The sequence below is a fragment of the Somniosus microcephalus genome, chromosome 1 (assembly GCF_052327205.1).
Source record: "Somniosus microcephalus isolate GS21.2 chromosome 1, FLI_Smic_1.0, whole genome shotgun sequence".
Classification (NCBI taxonomy): domain Eukaryota; kingdom Metazoa; phylum Chordata; class Chondrichthyes; order Squaliformes; family Somniosidae; genus Somniosus; species Somniosus microcephalus.
Window position 1 is genome coordinate 462,515,109 of NC_140987.1, and position 12,181 is coordinate 462,527,289.

Genomic DNA, 12,181 nt, shown 5'->3' on the forward strand with positions numbered 1-12,181 from the left:
AACCAGCAAAGAAATCCAGGAAGTTACTCTTTGTTTGAAATGTACAGCCACGGATATCGGACAACACATGTCCAGCAGGAAAGGTTCTCAAGGTACAAGGTCATGCATTCAGTAAAGTGTGCTACAACACGTTTTAAAAGGTATTCAGTATCGATCACTCTTACAGATTTACGCAAGGCATCAGACTTTCGAAAATTTCAGCATTCAAAACTTCGGATATTCAAACTAAAAAGGGTTTTTTTTGCCCCTAAAGGATTTTTTTTTTAAATGCCACAATAATTGAAAGCCATTTTAAACCGACTGTTAGTTATCAACTGGATTAAAAGGAAAGTCTTACAATGGTGTAAAGTGCCATCGAAAAATGTGTTAGATACATATTTTCACATGTAAATAAAAACTCCATGATAAACTGTATTTATTTTCAATAGATAAGAGTTACAAAAGTTACTTCACACTTTAAAATATGACAATTTGGTGTTTTATTTTGTAACAATACGGTCCAAAAATAATTCCTCTTGTATGAACAATAAAAAGGTCAATATGCTCTGTATCCACTTCAGTGCTTCCAAAGCACATTGTGTAAAGTCAACTCAGCAAGACAGCGTCCTCCTCTCGGGCTGGAACTCAGCTAGGGAGCAACCGGCCACAAGTGAACTTTCAACAAGTCTGCAGACAAAACAGTAAAGTGAGTCTGAGGTAGATGGTTTCCTCCCCATATTTAATGTTTAGTTTTCTCCCCCAGTGCCTGGTTCGTGTGCCAAAAAAAATGGCACCGTATCTGAACTATGGAGAAACATAACCCCCCAGGCAAAAGCTTCCACAATAACAGGCCGAACAAGGGCAGCTAGGTGGAGGATTGTGGGCATCATCCGACTCTTCCTCCTGCCTTTGAAGCTCACCACATCCCTCTCCAAGAGCAAGGGCCGCTCACAGTATTGGCAAAATTCTTCAACCAATCCAACAGGGCTTCTGTTCCACAAGCCCTGCGACAGTAGTGCCGTCCCAAGATGCTCTTCTGATAGAAGCTAATGCCACTGGGGTGACAGGATGGTTAAAGCGAGCAAGTTATGAGCGGTTCATGCGCTGTACACATATTGACAGGGAAGCTCATTCCTGGTCCACAGTCTGCCAGTTAGACTATCTGCTGTTGACATGGTTGATCTGTTCTGACAGAGACCTTGAAATAACATCTTCGAGTAGTCTTTCTAGTTGCTGGATTAACACTCGTCTTTTAAACCTGGGGGACAAAATGAACAGCCAGAATTAGAACATAAAATCCATAGCAAGAAGAGGCCATTGGGCCCATCAGTCCCACTCCAGCCACAGTCACTATCATGGACTCTCTCTCTCTCTCTCCCCATTCCTCGTTACTTTAAAGTCACTGGGGTGGAAAGATGACCTCATTACCGGCATAAACCGGGTGTAATGTGGATCAATGCCCAGCGCTCCAAGGTTGCCTGACCCGATGTTGCGTCGGGTCAGGTCATTTATCAGGCACCCGGACCAGCCGCCTAAAGCAGGCATTCGGCTACTTGCATATGCTAATGAGGGGCCTAGTCCGTGTTAGAGTCCTCAGGGAAATTAGGTGGAGCGGAGCCGGACTGGATGTGACCCAGCAATCAGCCGGCCCCACAAAGGCAAGGTCTGTCCCGCGCTTTCCCAGCAATCAGCCGGCCCCACAAAGGCAAGGTCCGTCCCGCACTTTCCCAGCAATCAGCCAGCCCCACAAAGGCAAGGTCCGTCCCGCGCTTTCCCAGCAATCAGCCAGCCCCACAAAGGCAAGGTCCGTCCCGCACTTTCCCAGCAATCAGCCAGCCCCACAAAGGCAAGGTCCGTCCCGCGCTTTCCCAGCAATCAGCCAGCCCCACAAAGGCAAGGTCTGTCCCGCGCTTTCCCAGCAATCAGCCGGCCCCACAAAGGCAAGGTCCGTCCCGCACTTTCCCAGCAATCAGCCAGCCCCACAAAGGCAAGGTCTGTCCCGCGCTTTCCCAGCAATCAGCCAGCCCCACAAAGGCAAGGTCCGTCCCGCGCTTTCCCAGCAATCAGCCGGCCCCACAAAGGCAAGGTCCGTCCCGCGCTTTCCCAGCAATCAGCCAGCCCCACAAAGGCAAGGTCCGTTCCGCGCTTTCCCAGCAATCAGCCGGCCCCACAAAGGCAAGGTCTGTCCTGCGCTTTCCCAGCAATCAGCCAGCCCCACAAAGGCAAGGTCTGTCCCGCGCTTTCCCAGCAATCAGCCGGCCCCACAAAGGCAAGGTCTGTCCCGCGCTTTCCCAGCAATCAGCCAGCCCCACAAAGGCAAGGTCCATCCCGCGCTTTCCCAGCAATCAGCCGGCCCCACAAAGGCAAGGTCTGTCCCGCGCTTTCCCAGCAATCAGCCGGCCCCACAAAGGCAAGGTCCGTCCCGCGCTTTCCCAGCAATCAGCCAGCCCCACAAAGGCAAGGTCTGTCCCGCGCTTTCCCAGCAATCAGCCGGCCCCACAAAGGCAAGGTCCGTCCCGCGCTTTCCCAGCAATCAGCCGGCCCCACAAAGGCAAGGTCCGTCCCGCGCTTTCCCAGCAATCAGCCGGCCCCACCAAGGCAAGGTCCGTCCCGCGCTTTCCCAGCAATCAGCCGGCCCCACAAAGGCAAGGTCTGTCCCGCACTTTCCCAGCAATCAGCCGGCCCCACAAAGGCAAGGTCTGTCCCGCGCTTTCCCAGCAATCAGCCAGCCCCACAAAGGCAAGGTCCATCCCGCGCTTTCCCAGCAATCAGCCGGCCCCACAAAGGCAAGGTCTGTCCCGCGCTTTCCCAGCAATCAGCCGGCCCCACAAAGGCAAGGTCCATCCCGCGCTTTCCCAGCAATCAGCCGGCCCCACAAAGGCAAGGTCCGTCCCGCGCTTTCCCAGCAATCAGCCGGCCCCTCAAAGGCAAGGTCCATCCCGCGCTTTCCCAGCAATCAGCCGGCCCCACAAAGGCAAGGTCTGTCCCGCGCTTTCCCAGCAATCAGCCGGCCCCACAAAGGCAAGGTCTGTCCCGCGCTTTCCCAGCAATCAGCCGGCCCCACAAAGGCAAGGTCCGTCCCGTGCTTTCCCAGCAATCAGCCGGCCCCACAAAGGCAAGGTCTGTCCCGCGCTTTCCCAGCAATCAGCCGGCCCCACAAAGGCAAGGTCTGTCCCGCGCTTTCCCAGCAATCAGCCGGCCCCACAAAGGCAAGGTCCGTCCCGCGCTTTCCCAGCAATCAGCCGGCCCCACAAAGGCAAGGTCCGTCCCGCACTTTCCCAGCAATCAGCCGGCCCCACAAAGGCAAGGTCCGTCCCGCGCTTTCCCAGCAATCAGCCGGCCCCACAAAGGCAAGGTCCGTCCCGCGCTTTCCCAGCAATCAGCCGGCCCCACAAAGGCAAGGTCTGTCCCGCGCTTTCCCAGCAATCAGCCGGCCCCACAAAGGCAAGGTCCGTCCCGCGCTTGCCCAGCAATCAGCCGGCCCCACAAAGGCAAGGTCCGTCCCGCGCTTTCCCAGCAATCAGCCGGCCCCACAAAGGCAAGGTCTGTCCCGCGCTTTCCCAGCAATCAGCCGGCCCCACAAAGGCAAGGTCTGTCCCGCGCTTTCCCAGCAATCAGCCGGCCCCACAAAGGCAAGGTCCGTCCCGCGCTTTCCCAGCAATCAGCCAGCCCCACAAAGGCAAGGTCTGTCCCGCGCTTTCCCAGCAATCAGCCGGCCCCACAAAGGCAAGGTCCGTCCCGCGCTTTCCCAGCAATCAGCCGGCCCCACAAAGGCAAGGTCCGTCCCGCGCTTTCCCAGCAATCAGCCGGCCCCACAAAGGCAAGGTCTGTCCCGCGCTTTCCCAGCAATCAGCCGGCCCCACAAAGGCAAGGTCCGTCCCGCGCTTGCCCAGCAATCAGCCGGCCCCACAAAGGCAAGGTCCGTCCCGCGCTTTCCCAGCAATCAGCCGGCCCCACAAAGGCAAGGTCTGTCCCGCGCTTTCCCAGCAATCAGCCGGCCCCACAAAGGCAAGGTCTGTCCCGCGCTTTCCCAGCAATCAGCCGGCCCCACAAAGGCAAGGTCCGTCCCGCGCTTTCCCAGCAATCAGCCAGCCCCACAAAGGCAAGGTCTGTCCCGCGCTTTCCCAGCAATCAGCCGGCCCCACAAAGGCAAGGTCCGTCCCGCGCTTGCCCAGCAATCAGCCGGCCCCACAAAGGCAAGGTCCGTCCCGCGCTTGCCCCCCCCCCCCCAGGGAATTACCTTCCAGTCTTGGCCACACACCCCAACCCCTGATCGCCCCCCTCCCTTCCCCGGGGACTTACCAGCCAGTCTCTGCCATCCCCCGATCATCGCACCCCCCCTCCCCTTCCCAGTGACTTAACCTTTCAGTCCCACCATTGATGATCTTGAATGGGGCGATCAGCCTATGGAGGCGCGACAAATAATGTTACTGAGGCGCCAGGCCCAATTCTGGGCCGGCCTTGGGCTCCCTGGTTAGGGTGCACGATCCGACCACTTCAGTCCCCAAAACAAGCCTGCGCCAATTTCCAACCCACTAAGCTACTGCCCTGAAAAAGTCATCAAGCAGCGCTGTTACTATCTCGATAATCCTCAGTTCCCAGGGCGTGGGTGTTGATGGCAAGGTCCCATTTATTGCCCATCTCTAGTTTCCCCGAGGTGGCGATGGGCCTTCCTTCAACACTGGTCCGTGTGCTAATGGTGCTCCCAGGTTGCTCTCCATCCAGTTCCCTTTTAAAAGGTGTGAACTGACCCAAATCAACTGCTTTCTACAATCCCATTATCCTGCAGGGGAACTGTTTGAGGCTTGTGAATTCTGAATCTGATTCCCACAGGTGGGACATTTCTGCTTTGGGCTAGACAAAAGAAACTATTGCCCTGATCACTACCTCGCACTGAAAGGGGATTGCGATTACTACCCATTAAATCTGGCATTTTGTAATCATTCAAACTTATATTTACATTACTCATCGTATCCCTCAGAAACATCCCAAAGGGCTTCCCGCAGAATAAATTACTTCAGAGGTGCAGTCACTGTTGTTGCATAGGCAAAGAGTGGCTGGCAATTTAAGTTACAGGTATCACTGCCTCAGTCGATGTGGGCCTCATAGATAAGTAAGCACATACCTGGCAGCTTCTTTGATCGTATTCTGAATGAAATTCCTCTGAATTTCTAAAGGACCTTGTATGTCCTCCAGTAACCTGAAGAGTCTGTCATAATCTGAAATGAAAGAAAAGTCAACGACTTTGCAAAATGAAGCACAGATGCTTTTCTGTGAGAATTAAAAACTTAAAGATTTAACAAATTTCCAGCCAGAGTCTTAGGCCTAGAAATTCAATATAGCCACGTTTGGGGCGCTACAGCATGGCGTTCGCTAACTTTTGCGCCCGGCGCAACTTAGCGCCACCTTCGCCGATATTCAGTTGCATCGCCCCAAGAGGTTGCTGCTGCGCTAAAGCAGGCGATGCACGACTATCATTAGGCGCTAAGCCGGCGATCCGGGGCGCAAACACCGAAGGCGTGCGCAGCGCAGGTGCAGCGAGTTGCTCATTGAGGGTAGACAGTCAGGCGCCGGTCAGCACTTAAAGGGGGAGGGTGGAATTGTTTGGCTGCCACGCCCTGCACACTGCAGCCCTAAGGCAAGGCCTGAACACTGCTTCTGGAACTGCTCCACGCCCAGGAGAATGGAGAAGGCCAGGGAGAGAGCGCAGCGCTTCGGCGAGGGTGACCTGAAGCTGCTGGTTGGCGCAGTGGACCGCAGGCGCCATATCCTCTTCCCTGAGGGTGGCAGGAGGCCGCTGCCCGCCGAATATCGGAAAGCATGGAGGGAGGTGGCAAACAGGGTCACGTCCAACAGCGTGGTTGGCAGGACACCAACCCAATGCCAGAAAAAATTCAATGACCTCACTCGGGTTGTCAGGGTGAGTACCCTTTCCAGTATCCTCCTCATCCCTGCATGTGCACCTCACTTTATGGCCAAAGGGGCCTGAAAGCCCTAATGGCCAGCCCTCATCCAGCAGCTATGGGACTGTCATGAAAAACACTTGCACATTCAGGACTTTTAGACACTGTCAGGGCTATTCGACCATAGGAGGCAGTGCAGGCGAGGTCAGGGCTTGACACTGTCAGGGCTATTCGACCATGGGAGGCAGTGCAGGCGAGATCAGGGCTTGACACGGTCAGGGCTATTCAACCATGGGAGGCAGTGCGGGCAAGATCAGGGCTTGGCACTGTACTTAGAGGCCGTCCTTTCTCTTGCAGGGCAAGCTGGCGCATAACAGAAGACAGCAGCGACAGACCGGGGGAGGCCGTCCTGACCTGAAACAGCTGAGCGACTTCGAGCAGCGAGTGGAGCGGATCATGGCAGGCCGGCTGAGTGGCCCCGTCGCCACTGGAGATGCTGACCCTGTTCTGGGCACCAATGGTAAGGTCATCACCTTTTTGACCTCTCTCTTTCCACTTGCGCCTCACACCAGCATCCTTTGCCACTATCGAACCAATGCAGTACACAGCAGCACTCATGCCTCCCTCGCTGCCGCCCTGTCCTCACTCTAAACCAACTCTTGTGCCTCCCTGCTTTCAGATGGTGACTCGCCAGGTGAGGAGGCGGCCCCTCAAGCTGGCACTGTGTCCGAGTCAGACATAGAGGAGGAGGAAGAGGAAGCCGGCCCATCAGGGACACCCTCAGCCGAGGCAGCCCATGCCATGATGGTGACACGTCTTCCCTGGAGGGGAGCAGGGGGGGGGGGGAAGGGTCGGAGGAGAGTGAAGCTCCGGGGACCAGCGGGCTGCAGCAACGCGGGAGGGGTGGGGAAGCTCAGTGGCCTTCTCCCCGGAGGGTGAGTGCGGCCTCCAGTCCTGCTACGGTGAGCGCAGAGGAGGTGCAGCTCCTAGCGGAAATGGGCGCCCAGGCTGAGCGCAGGCACGCTGAGCTCATGGCTGCAGTGGCAAGGATGCCTGACTCCATAGAGTCACTGGCAAGGAGTGTGCAGGAATTCGGGGCAGCACAGGCCAGGAGTCTGCAGGACTTCACGGCAGCACAGGCTAGGAGTCAGCAGGACTTCGCTGCATCACAGGCGGCTTCTAACCAAGTGCTCAGTCGTGCCGTGCATTCACTGGCTGGTTTCATGCAGACACAGACCAGGGCCACACGGGCACTAACTGCTGCCACCCTCGCTGGATCAGCCAGGCATCGCCGGGGCACTCGCCGCGCCGCAGCAGCCCAGCAGTCTGTGCTTCAGCAGATTGCTGCGCATGCTGCAGTGCTGGCCCGTGCGAGTGCCAATGTATCAGCCGACCAGGGAGTGCCTGTGATCTGTCAGGTTGGCAGCATTCCTGCAGCCAACACTGTCACTCCTCCATTGCAGCTGCCACCAGCCGTTGGACAGACTGATGCCGCCCAAGCAGAGTTGGAGCAGTCAGCAGCCGGCCTCTCCAGGTCCAGAGCTGGTCCAGGCTGACCCCCAAGGGCATCTGCCGTCTCACCATCTGACCCTCAGCAGCCTTCCCCCAGCCTTGCTGCAGCCACTGGGGTTCCATTGAGGAGGAGCTGCAGGGCGGGTAGGGGCCAGTCACGGAAGCGAGACGGATCACCCTCGCAGTGGAAAAAGTAGAAGGTGTGGCCAAATGTTTTGTTTTATTTATAAAGGCCGAGACTGCTGTATTTGTTTTAGATATAAAGGTCGAGACTGGTATATTTCTTTTATAATTAAAGGCCGAGTCTGGTATATTTGTTTTATATTTAAAGGCCGAGACTGGTATATTTGTTTTATATTTAAAGGTCGAGACTGGTATATCTGTTTTATTTATAAAGGCCGAGACTGGTGTATTTGTGTTTTTGGGGGGGGTTTCTCTCCATTAGTTTGTCATGTGGGAAGGGCACAGAGGTATCACAGTAAAAAAAATTCTTAAATCGCACTGTCCATGTTTTCTTTTGGAAGTCCTGGTTGCCCTGCTCGGCTGAGGGCTTGTGGAGCGGCTACATTCATCTTCTGCCATTGGCACAAGCCATTCCCTGAGAGGGGGCCTAGAACCGAGTTGCAATAAGCCACCGACGGGCGGCCCTTGCACTTTCTGCCTCCCTCCCGTGCTGGTCCTCTTCCTCCTCCTCCTCCTCTGCTGGTGCTCCAATGTCTGCTGGCAGTGGCTGAGTCCTGCGGATAGCCAGGTTGTGCAGCATGCAGCACACGACAACGAAATGGGAGACTCGCTCAGGCGAGTACTGTAGGGCTCCCCCGGAATGATCCAGACAGCGGAACTGTTGCTTCAGGACGCCGATTGTTTGTTCGATGATGTTCCTGGTTGCTTGATGGCTATCGTTGTATCCCTCTTCAGCAGGGGTGCTGGGCACACGGAGCGGGGTCATCAGCCAGGTGCACAATGGATAGCCTTTGTCCCCGAGAAGCCATCCTCGTGGGTGAGGCTGGGCCTGGAACATGTCTGCCACAGAAGTCTGACGCAGGATGAAGGCATCGTGGCTGCTGCCTGGAAAGCGGGCATTGACAGCTAGGATGAGCTGCCTGTGGTCACACACCAACTGCACGTTGAGCGAATGGTAGCCCTTCCGGTTGCGGTAATCCTCAGCATTCTCTAGAGGTGCCCGCAAAGCCACATGCGGCAGTCAATGGCGCCCTGCACCATGGGGAAGCCCGCTAATACGGCAAAGCCCATTGCACGCTCTTGCTACTTGTCCACGGTCATGGGGAAGGAGATGAACTGACGTCTCCTTCTGAAAAGGGCATTGGTCACCTGGCGGATGCAGCAATGTACCGTGAACTGGGAGATGTTGGCAATGTCCCCAGTAGCAGATTGGAAGGAGCTGGTGGCATAGAAGTTGAGAGCCACCGTCACCTTCACTGCCACCGACAGAGACGTCCTGCTCCTCAGCTGTGGCTGCAGATCTCCGTGAAGCAGGTGGCAGATTTGTGACCACAGCCCTTCTGAATCGCAGCCTCCGAACACACTGCTCGTCAGACATGTTCAGATATGAGAACTGCTGGCGGTATACCCTGGGTGGGTAAGGCCTCCTTTGCCGACGCCTGTTGGCCCTTCTCCGTCTGGCCATGACTGGCACTCTCTCACGGTGTCTCTGAGCCCTTTGAATGCAATGGAGAAGCCCAACGTTTCCACCCATTGCAGCCCCCATTATATGTTTCCAATCAAGGCTATGACACTGAAGTTAAAGACAAGTGCAAAAGCTGTGGCCTGAAGTCACAAGTACCTGTGCGAGTGTTGAGCCAAACCAGAAAGCTCTCTACCTTTGTCTCTCTCCAAATATCCGTCTCTCACAAAGAAGGAGTGGAGCAAAATGGCTGCCATTTATACTGCAGGAGGAGTCCCCGTTAATTAGCGCCCCCCGCAGCGACTGGGAACCGTTCCCCTCTACCAGTCGCGGGGGGCACCAGGCGCACAATAGGCCGGCGCCACTGAATTTCCGGTTCGGGGCGCACAAAGGACGTTGCACCATGAAATGACGTCAGGATCTGTGCACGCAGCTGAGCGCGCGCAAAGGTTTTGCACCGCCACTAAATCTTAACTGAATTTCGCGAGAGGCGCAGATCGCGCCGCGCCCGGGCGCTAGCCGCTTAGCGCCCCACTTCTCCTCCTAAGGCGCTAGCGGGTGGCGCAAACAACTGAATTTCTAGGCTTTAGAGAACTTCAATTAAAAAGCTAACATCACACAGGAAGAGGGCAGTGGGAGCTGGCATTGAATGAGGGGGTGGGGGGTGAAGCACGGAGGGCAGTGGGAGACGGGGCTGAATGGGGGGGTGGGGGGGTAAAGCACGGAGGGCAGTGGGAGACGGGGCTGAATGGGGGGGTGGGGGGGGTAAAGCACGGAGGGCAGTGGGAGACGGGGCTGAATGGGGGGGGTGGGGGGTGAAGCACGGAGGGCGGTGGGAGACGGGGCTGAATGGGGGGGGTGGGGGGTGAAGCACGGAGGGCGGAGGGAGCCGGGGCTGAATGGGGGGGTGGGGGGGGGGTAAAGCACGGAGGGTGGTGGGAGACGGGGCTGAATGGGGGAGTGGGGGGTGAAGCACGGAGGGTGGTGGGAGACGGGGCTGAATGGGGGAGTGGGGGGGGGGTAAAGCACGGAGGGTGGTGGGAGACGGGGCTGAATGGGGGAGTGGGGGGTGAAGCACGGAGGGCGGTGGGAGACGGGGCTGAATGGGGGAGTGAAGCACGGAGGGCGGTGGGAGACGGGGCTGAATGGGGGGGTGGGGAGTGAAGCACGGAGGGTGGTGGGAGACGGGGCTGAATGGGGGGGTGGGGGGGTGAAGCACGGAGGGTGGTGGGAGACGGGGCTGAATGGGGGGGTGAAGCACGGAGGGTGGTGGGAGACGGGGCTGAATGGGGGGGGTGGGGGGTGAAGCACAGAGGGTGGTGGGAGCCGGGGCTGAATGGGGGAGTGGGGGGTGAAGCACGAAGGGTGGTGGGAGACGGGGCTGAATGGGGGGGTGGGGGGGTAAAGCACGGAGGGTGGTGGGAGACGGGGCTGAATGGGGGAGTGGGGGGTGAAGCACGGAGGGTGGTGGGAGACGGGGCTGAATGGGGGAGTGGGGGGTGAAGCACGGAGGGCGGTGGGAGATGGGGCTGAATGGGGGAGTGAAGCACGGAGGGCGGTGGGAGACGGGGCTGAATGGGGGGGTGGGGAGTGAAGCACGGAGGGTGGTGGGAGACGGGGCTGAATGGGGGGGTGGGGGGGTGAAGCACGGAGGGTGGTGGGAGACGGGGCTGAATGGGGGGGTGAAGCACGGAGGGTGGTGGGAGGCGGGGCTGAATGGGGGGGTGGGGGGGTAAAGCACGGAGGGTGGTGGGAGACGGGGCTGAATGGGGGAGTGAAGCACGGAGGGCGGTGGGAGACGGGGCTGAATGGGGGGGTGGGGGGGGTAAAGCACGGAGGGCGGTGGGAGACGGGGCTGAATGGGGGAGTGAAGCACGGAGGGCGGTGGGAGACGGGGCTGAATGGGGGGGTGGGGGGGGGTAAAGCACGGAGGGCGGTGGGAGACGGGGCTGAATGGGGGGGGTGGGGGGTGAAGCACGGAGGGCGGTGGGAGACGGGGCTGAATGGGGGAGTGAAGCACGGAGGGCGGTGGGAGACGGGGCTGAATGGGGGAGTGAAGCACGGAGGGCGGTGGGAGACGGGGCTGAATGGGGGGGTGGGGAGTGAAGCACGGAGGGCGGTGGGAGACGGGGCTGAATGGGGGAGTGAAGCACGGAGGGCGGTGGGAGACGGGGCTGAATGGGGGAGTGAAGCACGGAGGGCGGTGGGAGACGGGGCTGAATGGGGGAGTGAAGCACGGAGGGCGGTGGGAGACGGGGCTGAATGGGGGGGTGGGGAGTGAAGCACGGAGGGCGGTGGGAGACGGGGCTGAATGGGGGGGTGGGGGGTGAAGCACGGAGGGCGGTGGGAGACGGGGCTGAATGGGGGAGTGAAGCACGGAGGGCGGTGGGAGACGGGGCTGAATGGGGGAGTGAAGCACGGAGGGTGGTGGGAGACGGGGCTGAATGGGGGAGTGAAGCACGGAGGGCGGTGGGAGACGGGGCTGAATGGGGGAGTGAAGCACGGAGGGCGGTGGGAGACGGGGCTGAATGGGGGGGTGGGGGGAGCCGGGGCCCGGCAGTTTGAACCAGCCCAGCTGGAAATAAGGGAAACGTGCCAACGAGTGGAGAATAAAATGATGAGGAATGGGAAGCAGAGGTTGAAGCAAACCCAGCCTGGCCAGCGGGAAGGTGCTGTGCTGGAGACGAGTACCCAGAGACACTGCAATATTACAATGGGTTTTGATTGGTTCACATTTCCCAGGATACCATTTTTTTTTACTGTGTAGAGTTTTCCACATGCTTCAATCAATGTTTGTCCTACAGATGCGAAGCTTTAAATATACAGCTCATACTTATTTTGATCCCGTTATCTTGAAACGAATTTGATGGAGTGAACCTCCTGCTTGGGCTGACTGCCTTCATGCATTGTGTAATATCCTGTTAAAACCTTTCCCTCAACACACCAAAAGCTCTCTTGGAATGCACAGAAGCAAGCAATGTTAGTTAACAGATTTTAGAACAGCTGGCCGCCCTTCTACATAAGAAATAGGAGCAGGAGTCGGCCATTTGGCCCCTCAAGCCCGCTCCGCCATTTAATGAGATCATGGTTGATCTGATCTTGGGCTCAGCTCCATTCCCATAACCCATCACTCCCTTATCAT

At 57.6% G+C, this 12,181-nt stretch overlaps 1 protein-coding gene across 3 annotated transcripts in view; it reads right to left on the reverse strand.

Annotated features, from left to right (window-relative positions):
* Positions 1-398: 398 nt before the first annotated feature.
* ints6l (integrator complex subunit 6 like) overlaps positions 399-12,181 on the reverse strand; it is a 263,802-nt gene continuing 252,019 nt past the window's right edge. For all 3 annotated transcript variants that reach the window (XM_086002385.1, XM_086002375.1, XM_086002380.1), the window contains 2 exons: positions 5,105-5,198; positions 399-1,237 (listed from right to left, as the gene is read on the reverse strand). In XM_086002385.1, the coding sequence (XP_085858511.1) occupies positions 1,138-1,237; positions 5,105-5,198 (194 nt within the window). In that variant the 3' untranslated portion in view covers positions 399-1,137. The remainder of the gene's footprint in view (positions 1,238-5,104; positions 5,199-12,181) is intronic.